The sequence below is a fragment of the Andrena cerasifolii genome, chromosome 2 (assembly GCF_050908995.1).
Source record: "Andrena cerasifolii isolate SP2316 chromosome 2, iyAndCera1_principal, whole genome shotgun sequence".
Taxonomy (NCBI): domain Eukaryota; kingdom Metazoa; phylum Arthropoda; class Insecta; order Hymenoptera; family Andrenidae; genus Andrena; species Andrena cerasifolii.
Window position 1 is genome coordinate 23,653,488 of NC_135119.1, and position 17,028 is coordinate 23,670,515.

At 35.6% G+C, this 17,028-nt stretch overlaps 4 protein-coding genes across 8 annotated transcripts in view; 3 read left to right on the top strand and 1 right to left on the bottom strand.

Annotated features, from left to right (window-relative positions):
• Nucleotides 1-710: 710 nt before the first annotated feature.
• Nucleotides 711-4,931, top strand: Mic26-27 (MICOS complex subunit 26/27). Of its 2 annotated transcripts, none has more exons than XM_076807022.1 (6): nucleotides 711-923; nucleotides 1,173-1,345; nucleotides 1,535-1,656; nucleotides 2,783-3,016; nucleotides 4,014-4,153; nucleotides 4,750-4,931. In XM_076807022.1, the coding sequence occupies exons 1-6, from the start codon at nucleotides 909-911 to the stop codon at nucleotides 4,789-4,791; spliced, it is 726 nt and encodes a 241-aa protein (XP_076663137.1). In that variant the 5' UTR covers nucleotides 711-908; the 3' UTR covers nucleotides 4,792-4,931. The 2 variants fall into 2 exon arrangements, with proteins under 2 accessions (XP_076663137.1, XP_076663136.1); XM_076807021.1 differs by having other exon boundaries at nucleotides 712-923; nucleotides 1,164-1,345.
• A 561-nt stretch (nucleotides 4,932-5,492) lies between these two features.
• LOC143366033 (ER membrane protein complex subunit 4-like) lies at nucleotides 5,493-13,378 on the top strand. 3 transcript variants are annotated; one of them, XM_076806742.1, is made up of 4 exons: nucleotides 5,504-5,690; nucleotides 5,761-5,861; nucleotides 11,806-12,077; nucleotides 12,970-13,378. In XM_076806742.1, the coding sequence occupies exons 1-4, from the start codon at nucleotides 5,643-5,645 to the stop codon at nucleotides 13,164-13,166; spliced, it is 618 nt and encodes a 205-aa protein (XP_076662857.1). In that variant the 5' UTR covers nucleotides 5,504-5,642; the 3' UTR covers nucleotides 13,167-13,378. The 3 variants fall into 3 exon arrangements, with proteins under 3 accessions (XP_076662859.1, XP_076662857.1, XP_076662858.1); XM_076806744.1 differs by lacking the exons at nucleotides 11,806-12,077; nucleotides 12,970-13,378 and adding an exon at nucleotides 6,081-6,735 and having other exon boundaries at nucleotides 5,493-5,690; XM_076806743.1 differs by lacking the exons at nucleotides 5,504-5,690; nucleotides 5,761-5,861 and adding an exon at nucleotides 10,899-11,381.
• LOC143366032 (EF-hand domain-containing family member B) lies at nucleotides 6,666-10,209 on the bottom strand. The gene is made up of 10 exons (XM_076806741.1): nucleotides 10,000-10,209; nucleotides 9,581-9,745; nucleotides 9,221-9,401; nucleotides 9,005-9,128; nucleotides 8,760-8,933; nucleotides 8,391-8,619; nucleotides 8,056-8,248; nucleotides 7,322-7,399; nucleotides 7,037-7,152; nucleotides 6,666-6,930 (listed from the first exon to the last, which is right to left on the bottom strand). Exons 1-10 carry the CDS (start codon nucleotides 10,051-10,053, stop codon nucleotides 6,745-6,747), a joined length of 1,500 nt encoding a protein of 499 aa, XP_076662856.1. The 5' UTR covers nucleotides 10,054-10,209; the 3' UTR covers nucleotides 6,666-6,744.
• A 2,713-nt stretch (nucleotides 13,379-16,091) lies between the features above and the next one.
• Nucleotides 16,092-17,028, top strand: part of Fatp1 (Fatty acid transport protein 1) — a 36,295-nt gene continuing 35,358 nt past the window's right edge. The window contains exon 1 of one of the 2 annotated variants that reach the window (XM_076806731.1): nucleotides 16,092-16,315. In XM_076806731.1, coding sequence (XP_076662846.1) covers nucleotides 16,094-16,315 — 222 coding nt within the window. In that variant the 5' untranslated portion in view covers nucleotides 16,092-16,093. Of the gene's footprint in view, nucleotides 16,316-16,340; nucleotides 16,891-17,028 lie in introns of those variants that run through there. The other variant, XM_076806732.1, reaches the window with a different exon arrangement.

A 17,028-nucleotide genomic window follows, 5' to 3' on the forward strand; every position in this document is an offset into this window, starting at 1 on the left:
TCCGAATACTTTTAATGAATCACATAATTTCAATCTGTTTTTGGAAGCTCAAATTTCCTTGGCGCAGCTCTCCGACCTTCTTTTTTTCACCGTTACAAATTTTTGCAAATGACTGCGTAAACTCGAACTACATCGCGTCAATTTATTACAAAATGATGTCAGCTTTTAATTTTAGTAGTTAAATTGTATATCATATGAGTAAATATCTTTGTAAAGTCTGTGTTCAAATCTGGTAAGTACATTTATTGTATTATACGTTAATTATAATTCGTAAATATATAGTTTCTTCTCGGTTGTCCGTCGATAACCGTAAATTCGAAGCAATCGAAATTTTAATTCAGCTACAATTGTAACAATACTCGACAGTTTTTAATCAATTATAATTGCAATGGTTATGAAGCATTTTTAATGAATTTCGGTTGCAACTATTCTGGTGACATTTTCAGTTCGAAATTCCCGTTGGAAGTATCACAAATAACATTTCAATTGTCCCACGAACTTATTTACGACCGTAATATTGTAATTGCAATTATCTTGATAATTAGTATATTTACGTTACAAATGAAGAGGTTAATAACATATGCTATTCTGCAGAAAAGATCCCACAGATCTAAGAATCCCTTCGCAAATTTACCAAATTTTAAATGTGGATGGAAATGATTAGTTCGTTTTCCGGTTGATAACTTATCTTGTTCGAAATGGACACCAGGCGTCGCACACTTATAAAACACGCTGAAATTTTGGTCTGCTAGAGTATGCTCCGACTGCTCTGACACTGGCGCACTTTAATTTTAGAAAGAATATTTACCCATTTTCGCGAATGTTGCGAGATATTTTTATATAATCCGCGAGCGACCTATAAATTCGAAAGCAGGCTTTTAATTCGAACGTACTTCGTGCACTTTAAAATGCAGCGAACGATGGTAATTATACGGTTATGTAGGCACGGACTACACGGATCATTATTAAAATATCTTTTTTACCATTTTCGATTAAATAATTTCTCTTACGTTGTATATCAATGAAACGTAAATGGATCTGTTAGCAAAGCTCAATGATGTTAATAAAAAGTTGTAACGGGTCTGGGGCGCGAGTACAGACCATTTTCTTTAAATATTATTAATAATACACGAGAGAGAAATCAGATATATGTTTACATGAAGTTGTTCAAGAAATTCTTGATGCCCTGCGGACTATGCGCTGCGGTACCAACGATGAAACCTGCCAGCCCAGCCGAAGGACATACCGTGCCTTGTAATAGCGAAGCATCACCCAAACAATTAATAAAACCATCCGAACTACCCATTTACACTGTTGAAGATGGGTATTCTAAAAAGATGCCATGGTAACGCAAGTAATTTCATATTGTTGAATTTATTTTTATTCTCTTACATAAAAGAATCTTGTAAAGAATTCCCCTTTCATTTAAATGTAAACGTATTGCTCTGCGAACGATAATCTACGTCTTGTATTTTGTATCTGCCTGCTTAAACACTTTATATCATAAAAATGAAATCACCACGATCTATTGCAGCCCAGAGAGTTCTTCGGTCGTGCAGCAAAACGTTAGGAAGATACGTGAAGCAGTGCAAGGGTTGAAAGTTATGTACAACGACGTTTCTAATAATGTTTCTGCGACCATTGAAAATTGTAAATGTACGTATTTACATCTAATACCAGATTTCAATATTTACGCTGTTATTTGTGAATTCGGATATTATTCCGAAAGGGACTGGCGGCCAATCGAGATGAGGTTTGGCGGGAGGAGGTGTGGACCCTAAATCTAAAATTGTAGCTTCGGGTATTTATTAGTTTTCGAAATATTAATACAAAAATATTGTTAATTTTTTTGGACGTTGGTGCAGGCCCCCGTACTCTGGAATCCTCCTGTCCCCCCATTTTTTAATTTTTAAATTTTGTAGCCACAGTCTCATTTTTAGCATCGCCAAATTCACATCGGTTCGCTACCATGCTTTACGCGACCGCGAGCGGGCACGCGCCCCCCGCACTAAGGGGTCGTCCTTAAATTACGTAAGGCTTTTTTGGGGGGGGAGGGAGTCGCGAATATCTTACGTTTTCTTACAGAGGGGGGAGGGGAGTCAGGTAGCGTCTTACGTAATATTTTTCAACTTAATTTTCAATAAATATAAATTCTATTATTAATGTTCCAGAAAAGTTGTTTTAATTTAAATTTCACGAAACCGAGTTACATGAATTATATAAATCTTTAACAGAATTTTAATAACTGATAAAATTAAATGTAAAAAATATTACGTAAGGCAGGAGTTGCAATATCAAATCTTACGAATTCTTATACTGGGGGAGGGAGGGAGTACGAAATCGCTAAAATTACCCTTACGTGATTTAAGGACGGCCCCTAATCTAGCCCCAACCAATACTGATACCTGGGACAATTTGGAAAGTGGAATGCGTTGTGTCGGTATAAGTCAAGAGAAATATTGTTAAGAGGAGGGACCGTGGTAAAGTGATTAAAAAAAATCAGTAAGGTCTACCCTTTTATGCACAATTAACCCTATATCTTTAGAACGCATTAATTGCCGAAGCTAAAATTTTATATTTGGGGTCTTTCGACACCCCTCGTAATTCTCACCAAGTTTCATCTCGATCGGCCACCAGCCCCTTTCGGAAGTACAGCCATGAATTCTTTACCATTATTTTTATCGGTTTACAGCGTCGTGCGAATAATATGAACTTTAGTTTGTATCGAGCGCCGTGTAATTGCTATATGGTTTTGGAATAATTACATCTTTGTCTTTTGTAGTTGTGATTGATTACCTTCAAGATGAAAGCAATCTTATGCCACGAGCAGGAGCTGTCGGTATCGGTGGTTTGTCGGGACTGGTGCTGGGTCTCAGGGGAGGTTTCTTTAAACGATTGGTTTATACTAGCACAGGTGCTGGTATCGTTGGAGCTGTCTGTTTCCCTCGAGAAACGAAAGAAGCATTTAATACGGTGGAACACTACGGAAATATTGGATATAATTTCATTTACGGTGGTACGTATATTCATTGATATTTTGGTATTCTAAGACAGTTGTTTTATAAATGAAATGTTATCGGATTTCGCGAAATATATGTACTAATAAAGATTGCTTTAGTCTTTTCAAACATCTTTGGAAAGTGTATAAAGAATTTCGTAAACTTGCGTATAAATGAAAGGAAGTTTAAAACTTTTAAAATCGCATAACTTTTTTAGAATTAGACCAAACGACATGAGTTTTTTTTAGAAGCTAGAAGGATTAGTTTGCTAAGTGACGTGTTTCGTCGTTTTGAAGAAAATTCAATTGGTCTTAATAGTAAAAAAAATAGTAAATGTCGTTTTTTAAACTTTTTTTGTGAGTCCGTAATGGAAATTCAAAAAGCCCGTTTGTACATAGAAGTAAATTGTATACATGCCTAAAATTTCATCAAAATCGGTTAACGTTGCTCTGAGCTATAAACGCTTAAAGATCGCGGAATAAGGTCGAAAATCGCTAAATTTCCGAAATCAGCGATTTTTTACCTTATTCTGCGATCTTTAAGCGTTTATAGCTCAGAGCAACGTTAACCAATTTTGATGAACTTACTTCAATTTATAAACAAGTTTTTTGATTTTTCGTTACAGGCTCGAATAAAAAAGTTTTAAAAAAACGCTATTTACTATTTTTTTTTTTGCTATTCCGATCAATTGCATTTTTTTCAAAACTAGGAAACACGTCACTTGGCAAACTAATCCTTCTAGCTTCTGAAACAAAACTCATGTAGTTTGGACCAATTCGAACGAAGTTATGCGATTTTAAAAATTGTGAACTTTCTTTCGTCCGCCACTGTAAATGGCAAGCAACGTAGACTTTACTAAAAATTTAGTTTCATTATTGCAAAGTATAGTAGATTAGAGGAAAGTATGATGTTCGACAACGATATACCGGAAGTGACCAAATTTTTACTTGTAATATAAAAATATAGATTATTGACGAAGCCAAAGATTTCAACGTATTACATTCGTAATTTCAGTGAAACCAGGAGATAGCAAAAAGGAAATTTCGCTTAAAGAAATTCCATTAATGCAGACTCTGCTCGAATCAGAATTTGTTAATATGGTACTTCATCCATTTAAACAGAATACATCGAATACTGCTACCGACAAAACGGAGGTAGGATGCAACAACAGAATCACCTTATTGCATCATTCCTCCTGTACCTTCGATTACCTTAACACATAGTTCGTCACCGTATTCGAAAATGTATTTTTGGGCAACATAGGTTCAGCTGCTCTCAATATCCTTCGAAGCTGTTTTTCGTATACCTTTCAGAGAGCGTATAAATTATTAATGAAGCGTAGATTAATTAAGGAGGTGACTGACTAGTCATCGTTCAACAAAAGATGATTTTTCATCCTTTATTTGTGAAATTAATATAGTTCTTGGACAGTCGGAGGAGGATAAGTTACTAGAATCTCGCTGTGTTTCGTTTCAACGTAAACATGGAGATCGTTCAAAACCTTTAGAGTCAGTAATATTGAACGAACCATCGCCTATAGGAGAGACACAAAATTTAAATGATGAAGACGCTTGGATTAAATCGGAGTAATTACATAGGTACCCTCCCCAATCTCTACATTCCGGTGTTCTCATAAACGATTCCTTCCTATTCCTTGAAATTTATCCTTATACAATCATTATTCAGTGTCATTAATTATTATTATTTAAACGTTAATATATCGATATCTTATTCTTCTGTTATGTTTTAGGAGAATTCGCCTGCAAGTAAATCAGAAATAAAAAAGGAATAAAGTATCGCATTCTGTAGTCAATGGATATTACATAATATGTATGTAATACAGAAATTGTACAATGTTTTACTACAACTGTAAATAAAGCTCATAAAACATCATTTAAAAGCTTGATATTAAATAATGTAATATAATTAGAATGTTGAAAGCGTTTTTATAATTTTCCCTAAATGTGTACGATATATTGAATGTGGTGTAATGTATCAAAACACTTGAAATGTTGCCAAAAAGAGAAGCAGAATAAATAAATAGTGGAAGTATACGAATTCGTAAAAGATTTCGATGCAAAATTGCATTATACAATTTATTGTAATATTGTCCGTGCGGGACTGTAATAAACGAATATTTTCATTATCTGTACAGTTATTTATATCCTTTATACAAGAAATTTAAGTATTGTGTTATATAATGTACTATAGTTTTGCAAATATCACTGTATTTAAATTATTTTGAAAATTCTATAACAATGAAGAAGTCGCCAAAAATCCTTGCAATCGCAGACGATACCTCGTCTGTGGAGCAATCATCATTTTTGTCAAAGAAGGACTTATTTCCAAAATTTCAGCCAATTCGGAGCACGGAAGTTTTCGGAAGAACAGCCTTAATTTCTTGGGTTATTCAAATTCTCAATTATTCAACACATTTTTCTTATTTGAAATAAATTAGTTTTTATCGAGAAGAAAACTGATTTACCAACCACGTGCCAGTAGTAGTGGCATCACTGCCACGGACCCTCATGTTTTCGAAGAAAGTTTTTTATTCGCCAGTGTCACGTGTATTTTCATTTGACGATTACCCAGAGTATAAGAGCAATAATTATTCCGACAGTGGTCTCGCATTAAAATTCAACAATGAATTCGAACAAAGCAAAGTTATCAAAAAGCATTCTGGATATGAAAGTAAGTTAAAAAGGTTACTACGTTCTCGAGTGTTTTTTCATATTACACAAAATTTTATTCTATTTCATAGTTTATGAAACGGACTAAAGAGAAAGTAGAAAAGCAACTATTTCAAGAAGAAGGTGAAGAATATTTTGGCAATGAGCTGACAAAACGCATGAAGCAAGAATCGTAAGTTTTCTCAATTCTTAAATACACAAAATTCAACTTGTAGCAGCTGAATGTCACTTAGAATGCATATAAAACATGTAATCTTACATTACTGTGTGTATATGTAACTTACATAATCTGTATTAATAAATATAATAAATTCAAAATTCACGCGAACATATAAGTTTCATAATTTGATATAAAAATGAAAATCTCAATATCTCTCGCTTTTCATTCAAGAGAGAGATTCATCATTCAACCTAGTTATGTCTTCTGCGAGAAATTAATCGACGGTAGAGTAAGTTATAAAGGAATGAACCCTGAGATAGAGAAATTAATGGAGACAGAACGGGACAATGAGCGCGCTCTGTTAGAAGCGAAAACAGAAACAGATGTTTCGAATGAGCAAATGGTACAGCATTTCAAGGGTTTAAGGAAAAACATTAAAAGTGATCACAAATGTGAGAAGCCGTTGAAAAAGAACGACTACAAACCATCGCAAAAGAAACCAAAGTTTTTGAAACCACAAGATTAGTATTAAAATCGAAAACTATTTATATATGTACATAATAAATTTAAGTACTTTTTATACAAAAATTACATATTTGATTTAATCCTTCGTTGTCACGCTGGGTGAAAATGACCCATAATTTGACTTTGAGGCAAAGTATTTTTGAGGCATCATTGAATTCAAACTTTATCTTAGAATTTTTGCGACTTAATTTAACTGACAGTTTTTAAACAGCAGCTGTTTGAAAATTGGCTAGGATCGAGTCCACTCAGTGTGACAACTACTTTCAAAAAAATAGGTGTGCCAACCGAGGGTTCATGGTGTTGTAAATAAATTTATAGGACACTACAGTTACGAATTACATTTTGTGAAATTTCACACATCCATCACGAGCTATCCATTTTTCTTTTCATTCATCATTAAATCTTGTTGATCGAGCAAATTTTTAAAAGTTTCCACCGATAAATATTCTGTACCGGGCTTCTTTAACCCATTTTCCCAAATCGTATCGAAAGTATTATCAGGAAATTCAACTCCACTGCTTTCAAATATACTTCTAATTTCTTCTTTACTCCGAAGCTGCAATAAAGTTTTAGTAAATGTAGACTTCCATGATTACTTATTTTTCCAATTAGCGAGCTGCTACGTGGAAATACTTTTACCTAAATTAATACTTTAAATGTACCATAGAAAGATCTTCAGAGCTGAGGCCATGTCTTGTGAAGATGTTTGGAAATATCAGACTATACGCAGTTGTTGTATCCGATAAACTATCATATGTAATTCCAGCTATTGGAATATCTAGAAGCGTAAAAACCTGTTCACCGATAGGTATCTTATACACAAAAGTAATGTAATGTTATATTATGTGTATATAGTATATTTAAAATCGTGTGAAAAGTATTCTAACTTTAACGAAATCCAGATTTAGCAAATAGAAAAATAAATTCTATATAACAAATTTACTGACTTGAATCATCCACTTTTTCCATATTCCCTATTGTCGTGTTGTAACTAGTGCTGTAATGCTGACATTCTAAAGGTGTCTCTGAAAAAATTTGACTCTGTACGTTCACAATATTGAAGTTATTGCACGTATAAACATATTAAGGGGGTATTCTACTCAAAAATTCGATTTTTTTTTTTGATTTTCTAATAGTTTAGGGTTTCGAAAATATGTCCCTCAAATATTAAGGTGAAATTCGAAAAACTCCCAAAGTTATAGGGGCTTAAGGCCGCAGCGTGGCCGCGTTCCCTCGATCCTTGTATCTAAAAAGGCTATGACTACCAGCAGAGAAGAGAGAGCTGCCCAACATGATGTTTTTTAAGCTGAGGAAGGTTTCCTCTACGGTCCTGGTATAGCAGATTAGGGGTAAGTTACAGAAATTAGTCTCTGTAAAATGTTTTTCTCGAAACAATTTTTTTAAATGGGGCGCACATTTTTCTCGAAAACAGGGCTGGTTTTTGATGACATGACCTGCGCTTCGGCGTGTAACTTGTACAAATTTCAATATAATGCATTCCAAAAATTTGTGTTGATAGTTCAAACACTACTAAATATGTGTGCAAAACCCCTGCCCTGTAGGCGCGATAGGTTTTCCAGAATTAATTTCCAAATATCACCGTCAAAAACGAGTGTCTAGACTAGAATACCCCCTTAAAAGCGTAATATTGATAACGGAATGTAAAATTAAAATATATTACTCTGTACTTTCGGCAGCGTGGGAAAATGATATTTCCAATTTAAAAGTTTTAATAGCGCCATATAATCCACAGTTCCTTCTTTTCGCATTTGCAGATGATCCAGTAATGGTTTCAAAAGTTCTTGCTTTATATATATCTGGTATTTAGCCAAAGTCGAGAAAACTTTGTCTTCTGGTAAAAATCCTGCATACTCCTACCGGTATATCAGTTACGTTTCATTAATTAAATTAATTCTGTAGAAGTGCCAAATCTTTTTTAATATCTTATTTAAGAAAGTCTTTAACATCTTGTTTAATAATTTTGTGCATTATGTATCGAGGTTCCTTTTTAATTACTTTATCAAGATAGGACAGTTCTTCGGAGACATCTATAAATGAAACGTACGAGATGCGCTTCTTAAGCATCTGGCGTAAACTATTTATATATTGCAAGTATTTTTGTTGCAGTATCACATCGTTGTTTACAACACAGTCGCTAAAAATACTCTCTATTTCAGACATTTCTTTCCTCCCGTTAGGTTTACCGTGAGTCATATCCATGTACAAATACTTACTCTTCAAATTTCTGTGCAAATTAATCCAAATAACACATTACTACTGTTAATATGAATTTAAATAATATGCAATCATAAATATAATATTATTTTTCAGTGGAAGCAGACCATAACTGCTGCATTGAAATTGAATTTCTTATTGTTTTATTACTTTGGTTTTCCTATAGGAGAATGTGAACGTTCTATGAAATCTGCTAAAATGGAATTAACTATTGTAATAGGATTAGTATTGATCCACGTTAAGAGTCTTTTCACTCGTGTGCCACCAGCATTACCACCCCTTAACATTCCAAAGTAATTATTCTGATTGAATGGTTCCTTGTAACTACAAGTGCAATTGGTTCTTTACATAGTACGAAATAATAAGTACCAATGTATTAATTTGCTACTTCATACTTCCTGCTGATTTGCTCCGCAGGCTGATAATTGTTGTGACTTTTTTTATACATTTCAAGAACATCCTCATCTGATATATGACTTTCAATTGCTTTTGTTCTAAGCACGTCGGCCATAGTTTCCTCTAATTAATAAAAGCTAATTTATTAATAATATACATGTTATTAGAAGTATTTTTATTGCCGTGCTTGAAATATAAGAAGCAATATTTTGTACCAGACGTGGTTTTTATCCCGAAGCTTGTTTCCAGCGGATTCATACCCACTGGAAGATTCGGAACCTGATAACGTGTTTTACCAACTTCTTTGTTCCAATAGCTATTCATTACTGTATTTCTTAATTCGGATATGAGTGTTTGGAATGGTGTCTCCTGCTGGGCTTGTAAGCATTCTTTCATCTGCAGTTATTTGAATGCGCAGAAAATTTTCGTGTATTAGTTTTGTATTTATAATGCAGTATTTTTGTGGTTGTTGTAAATTAAATAAAAATATAACGGGTCACGCAGTTTAGAGCTAAGAGGGATAACATTGAACACAGTACTTTGAAGGAAAATTCGTTATCGCGTTATAATCTTACTCCAATTTTCTCTTTAATATTACGAATAATATCCCTATGCGATGAGAAATCTTGTGTATATTTTTCATTATGCGTAAGTATAATCTTCAAAGCATCAATTTGGTCTTCCAATGAATACTCTCTGAGACACTCTTTAGTAGTATTTAGTGAACTAGAATCATTTCTCTAGAAGTAATTATATTATAAAGATATTAAAGATATGTAACAAATATTAAGTAGTGTACAACGCTTAATATATATGCATTAATATTAACAATAAAATATCATCGACACTGATATTAATGGATTATTATAATTAATGATGTTAATTATTATAATCATGACATGGATGAAATTACAACAAAAATTATAATGAAATAATATAAATGGTCGTATAAAACGTGATAATCTCTCTTGCTGCTAATAAAATACAATCTTACGAATTTTTTCCCAGTTTTATCCACAACTTCATTTGGTGTATTTATGCAATACATTTTTAGCCCCAGTTAAATAAATAATGGTATATCGATGTATTAAAAGTTAACCAGAATTAATATTTTAATAACACTCAGAAAAACAAAACGTAAGTGTATAAAATTACATAGTGTATGTGTACATGTGACACGCATATATGTTGCAGTTTAAAATACCCGCCGCTTAAACTTTACACGGATTTTTTTTTAATTATTTGGAACTATTCTGGAGGGTGCCCCGAAGAAAATCTTGAAAAAAATTTTTACCAAGAGTAAATAAGAGCCACCCTAATATATATGTATAGTTTTATACATATAAGCATATTTTAATACACCCTATATAAGCATTCTGTTTCAAATAAAGCGCGACGCATGCGTACCACTCCGCCAATCCCAAGCCGTCCACTACGACTTCTCTCCTCCCGATTGACTGGCTCAACCCCGTCGTCGATGTTGAGATTTTCTGCTCCGTCCATTTAATTGTTACAGCGAATTCGGTATCTCGCACTAACTCTGCACTAGTTCCAGAAGATGACTTGGATTAGTTGTTTCTAATAGAGACGAAGATAGCTCTATAAGAATCAACCAATCCAAGTCATTTTCTGGAACTAGCGCAGTCAGTGCGAGATACCGAATTCACTATTAGGTCCATGAGTAGAATCGATCCTGAAAAAATGTCACATTTTTATAAACACCCTGTATATGTGAAGCTCAGTCGATATAGCTGGTCGCACATCTCACAGGTTTTGTTGATCTATTTAACTATCATTACATTCATTGTTATCAAATCCATCAAATCGTTCCATGTGACCAACCAACACGCATATTTCAGCGTGGCGTTACCGCTGCGTCACTTACATTTGAACAATAATAATTACCACTTTATGTGACGATTGCAATTATTACAATACGATACTGGATTATTATAATTACATCTATTATTTTACTGTTATTAAAAATAAATAGAAAGGGAGGAAAATTATTTGAAGGCGTTACAGGATATTCAATCAATTTTGTTTTTAAGTATCCGGTGATGTCGGGAGCATTTACGAATTAAAAATTTGTACATTCCTTTATATTTTAAAAAGAAATGTACCTTTATTGCAATAAAAGTATCTGAAAACGCTTGAAATATTCATGTCCATAAGACGTCACTCAGTTTATGTCACAAACTACGATCGCATAGTCACAGGCATATTGCGCGCGTCACACATTTATCTGAATGTGTGTATTACGCCTTTGAAGAAGCAATAATAATAATATAAGAATTATAAAATACATCTAGTGGTAATGACAGCAGCTAAACAGAACACAAAACGATCCAAATGGGCTTTGGACTTCGCTCACAAGTAAGTATTTTTACCCTTTACCTTAAATTTTAGAAAAAAATAAATCGTTAGGTTTACTAATTATAATCCCTTGCAGCGTGATAATTTACATAAATTTTTCTAGAATTTTTGTATACCGTATAACGCGATTTATAAAGAATAAGTGCGCTATCGAAAATTGTTGTCGTCCAACAACGTCGTACAGAAGAGTGTATAATTAAACAGTGTTATAGGTTATGGTATACCATCTTAATAATCGCACGATTTAGGGAACTAATTGTAAACTAAAATGTGTAAAAGTATGTTCGGTACAAACATTATAATTAACAGCTTTTAGGATGTGACAATTTCTATTTGTGCTTCTATGTAATTTATTAGTATGAATAATAAGTTTATCATAGCTCGCCATTTAGTCGTTACAGTTCAGAACGCTTTGTCTTTTTAGAAACAAACAGGACAAAAATGTGGATATTCCATCTCCCCCGGGCTATACACCAGCCGTTGCTTTATTCCACGCTGCGGATTCCATTAGAGAAACGGATTCCAATCATTTGATAATGAAAAAATCATGGGACCTAGCTTTAGGTCCTCTTAAACAAATTCCAATGAATCTATTTATTATGTACATGGCAGGTAATTCTATAGCGATATTCCCCATTATGATGGTCGGTATGTTGATTATCAGGCCAGTGAAAGCACTGTTCACTCTTCAGCAAAGTAAGTATTAACTATTATACAAGCTGAGTGACAATAAACAGATTGCACGAGTCCTTGGATTTGAAGGGTGAAAATGGTGAGAAGAATTTCTGTAATTATTTAGAAGTTTTTTCTTTTGACTTATTCCGACGCAACGCATTCCATTTTCCAACTTGTCCAGGGTATTAGTATTGGTTGGAGTTAGATCGGTGCGGGGGGCGCGTAAAGCGGGATAGCGAACCGATATGAGTTGACGGGCATCCGCAAGTTTCTGGTTCAAATCTCTAAACTCACATCAGTTCGCTATCATGCTTTACGCGCCCCTCGCACTAATTTAGCACCAACCAATACTAATACCCGGGACAAGTTGGAAAGTGGAATGCGTTACGTCGGAATAAATCAACAGAAGTTTTTCGCAAATATCTCGGAAACGAAGGTCGTGCGGCGGTAATATGTATAGGAAAAAGTTGTTCAGAATATTGATCTTGATAACATATCCAAAAATCATTGAAATCAGTGAGGATGGAAAACTTCTAAATAATTACCAGAATTTCTTCTCAAAGTCGGTTTTAGATGATAAAAAGCTCTTTGCAGTTTTGTATATCTTCAAATCCAAGAGAGATACGTGTTCCGTTTATAGAGATAACAATTTATCAGGGATGGGTTTCTCGCAGAGTTCGGCATTATTTGAATAAATAAATATTCAGATTATCTCGAATAAGAATAAGATTTGCGAATAAATCGAAGCTATTCTCAAATTATGAATAATTCTTTATTGAAATAATAATGTGGAACTTCCTTGAAGTATCAAAGCTCGATCACTGCTTCCTCTTGAGAAATTATTATGCCATTGTTGGAGAAACATGTAAAATGAACAGTGTCAATATTAATATTATAAAAACTATCATTTCAGCGTTCAAGGTGATAGAAGGAACGCACGCTGTTGGCCAAAAGTTTGTGTACTTTCTGGGACAATTAATAAACATTGCTTTGGCGTTATATAAATGTCAGTCGATGGGATTACTTCCCACGCACGCGTCGGACTGGTTAGCATTCGTAGAGCCGCAGGCACGATTGGAATATTCTGGTGGCGGGTTTATATATGTATGATGTAAGACATGATGCAGTGGAGAATCTATATATATACACACACCCTTAAAGTAATCCACTGTTGTAAATTTAGGTACATTTTATTGTATGCATAAATTATGAAAGGACAAGCTACATGAAAATCTTTTAATAAAATCACAAAGGCTATGTGTTATATGCTTATATACATACGTGTACAATACGTGACATTAAAATATATTCTGTAAACTGGATACACATGTCTTAAGATAAATTACTGCTAATCGTTACTTTTTCTTGTATTCGTCGGTGAACTCCTTTATCCGCTCCATTATCTTGGATGGATCGTCCACGCGAGGTATCTGAAATAATTTAAAGATCACTTTATATACCTAGCAAACGCGAATTTCGTTGCACAATCGCCGATATGTTTTTGTTCCCTAGGTAACGACAGATGACTTTTAAACGTACTTGATAATTCTGACATATATATATACCAGCGTAAACTCCAATGCTCAAGGTTAACTAGAAGAGAAGAAAGAATGTTTTAACGTGTCTGTTGCGGAACGTTGTTGATTTTAAAACGACAGTTCGAAAGTACCAAGAACTTGATCATTTTCGAATCGGAGATATCGCTGCTAGAGCTGCGTTCGAACGCGCAGCGCTTGTCACTCTTCGCTTCGAACCAAGAAACTGAAGCGGATTTCGAATCGACTTGAAATTCTTGACTAACACACGCATATATGCCTTGCTCGACTTTATATTTCACGCAGAATCAGTCAATCACGATTGGGTCGGCGCGTAGGAGGTTATTTGCGAAAACTAGGGACCCAAATTCGTTTCGAACTATTAATTCAGTTAGAGGTTACGGTTTATTAAATTTGTCAGATCTTTAGGGTCGGATGAAAGCGGTCTTATTAAGATAAACATCACCCTTATTTCCGTCGGGCTTATAACGCAAATACTGACGTTTTCGATAAAAAGATTATATACATGCGTACAGTACCTGTTACTGAACGGAGAACTTGCCCCTTATTGTATGCCATGCGCGTGCATAAATGCGGGAAGATTTGAATTATTTAAAATTGCTTAAAATTTTAAAAGCATTGTTACTGGCGTTCTGTACTTGCATATCATTCATATCAAATGGTGTCCATTTATTTAATTAATCTATATGAGCGATGTGAAAATGTAAAATAGACGTACAAATAAGATGATTTCAATTAAATTCAATAATTAATATCTTCGAGGCATGAAAGTTCTTTTTCTAGGTAATAATATTTTGAAATTATAGCGTGGTAATTCTTATTTATACATATAATCGTTGTGTCACTGATTCATCACCGTCCAGCCCAAACCGTTGCCCCTAGAAACACGAAATTCGCAGGGTATGTTCCTTTTGCAACGTGGGTGCTCTATAAGAAGGGATTTTTTGAAATTCTAACCCGAAGGGGGTAAAAAGGGGTGAAATATGTTTTCTCGGACTTCTTATTATTTCTTAGGCCCGATTAGATATCAACTTAGTTTTTACTTATAAAGGTTACTCACACAAATGCCTAAAAACCAGATTCGGGATTTTGCCCTAATCAACCCCTAAGGGAGTGAAAAGGGGTGAAATGTGTTTCCACGGATTTCTTAAAATCTCTTCGACCCGATTAGATATCAACTTTATTTTTGCTTCAAAAGGTTACCCACATAAATGCCTAAAAACGAATTTCAAGATTTTGCCCTAATCAACCCCTAAAGGGTGGTGAGGAGTGATACGTGTTTTCGTGGAGTCCTTAATATCTCTTAGGCCCGAAGCGAAGCACGGGGGTAGTTTGCTAGTGTAAAATAAAATGATGTTTCAGTGTGATTTTTGCGACTGGAATTTTTTAATTCACTGAAACTTAACTCTGCTAGTAGCGATCTTCCGGGCCTGATTTAGCTTTTCCGCCGCTCTGGTAAAAAATGATTTTCGCCGCCCTTTATATATAATTATAAAGTATGATACTAAATTCAAACATGTATTACCTACTCTTTCACCGTTTTTTCAAAAACTTTGATTTTTTTATTGGTTTTTACCGATTTCAATTTCTGCTTTCTAATAATTTTTCCATCCCCAAATTTCCCGCTCTGGGCGGTTGCCCTGTTTGCGCGTCCCTAGATGGGGCCCCCGGAATGTTACAACTACAAAATTATATTAAAAGAGGAGTGTTATTATATTTACAAGAGTCGCGCGTGTACCGTTAAATTAACAAATTCCGCGATGCAATTAGAAAAGTATGAAACCCCGATACGATCGTAGAACGCTTATCTTATTTCATTCATAAAGTCTTATTAACACTCAAGCAAGTACACATTTACGTGCCGGAAATAATTGCGAGAGAAAGCAGGCCAGAGATCTAATGAGATCGTTATGCCTTTCCTGTCTATGTCAAAGAAAAATATAGTTTTAATTTAAAGAAATTCAAACGATTTCCAGCTTCTCGAAATTATATCCCTGAAAATTCTTGCCATAATATACTTGCCCTTTAAGCTGAAAGATTGTTTCCTCTTACACTTTATCCTGTTACTGAAAACAGTTACAAGCGGGCAAGATATTTGGAATGGCCAGAGTGAAAGGGGCACCCTGTGTGTACCTACTCTCAATAGTCTTGGAATCTCGAAAACCGCGACCTTGAAATGCGTCATGCCTCGGTTGTAACATTCATCTCTTTAAACGAAGGAAATATTTCGTCTCGAAGTTTATCAGAAGCAACACTGGGACAAAGATGGCCATAAATAAAAGGGACTCATCTTGTATGTAATAAAATCGCGTTTAAAGCATAAATCAATAGCTAAACAATCCTAATTTTAATCTCTAACCGTTTTGTGCCCCTCTTAACGAATAAACGTAAACAGCTGCCAATTGCCAAAAATTTCGTAGCCATCGAAAATTCCAAGCCGTCGTCTGCAACGTCGATCGTGTTAAAGTGGCCAACGTAGTAATGCACTTATGTAGGGATTCGCTCCTGTTGCGCGAGCTGCGCCCTCTTTCCGCACAGCGTGCACACGTCCCCGCACAGCTTTCTTTGGTAAGAAGTTGGTCCCGACAAATTCAGTTTGAGACGTGTAAAAACCGCCTCTCGGCACCGGTATCCGCACAGCAGGTTGTGAAACGTTGGGGGGAGATCGGCTTGCATGATCGGCCTAGCAAACACGGTGTTCTGGTAGGTATTCCGCTTTAGTACGCGGACTAACTAACATCACCTTGCAGCCGGCGTGCACGCACGTGGCCTCCATTCTTCTCCTCTTCTTTTTACTATTTCTTTCGCCGCGGTCCACCGCGCGGTCACGTACAGTTTTTCTCCGCCCGTCAAGTTTTTTCACCGTCGCCGAGGGGCACGGCTCGCCAGTGCGATCTTCCTCTCGGGCTCGCTGATCGCCACCGTGAAACAAGCAGCGTGACTTTCCTGTGTCGCGACGGAAAGGAAGCCCGCGCGCCTCTCTCCCTGCGGTGGTCGTTTCGCAATAGTGTATCAACGCGGCTCGTTCCGTAGACACTTACCGGCGGTCGAGTGCTTTCTGCAGACCAAGTGGATTCGGTGCATGTACACGGTAAAAAAAAGAGTGAAACTTCCGTGCGACGAGCGGCGACACCAGGCTTCCAGGACCGATGAGTGGCGGATCCTTAACACCGTGAACGAAATACCGTACCCGTTGCATCCGCGCCGTTGGATTTAATGACCGGTATCAGGATCGTTGGCCACGCGATACGTTGAACATGTCACCTGCAATTTTAAAGGTACCCAGTGGTAGTTTGGCGAGTACGAGACCCGTAGGGATCGGGAGGACGGTTCGCGGAAGTAGCGCGCGATTTATTTTAACATCCCGAGGGAGGCGTTGGCGTGAAATCACGCCGAGGCTACTCCGCGCGGTGTCT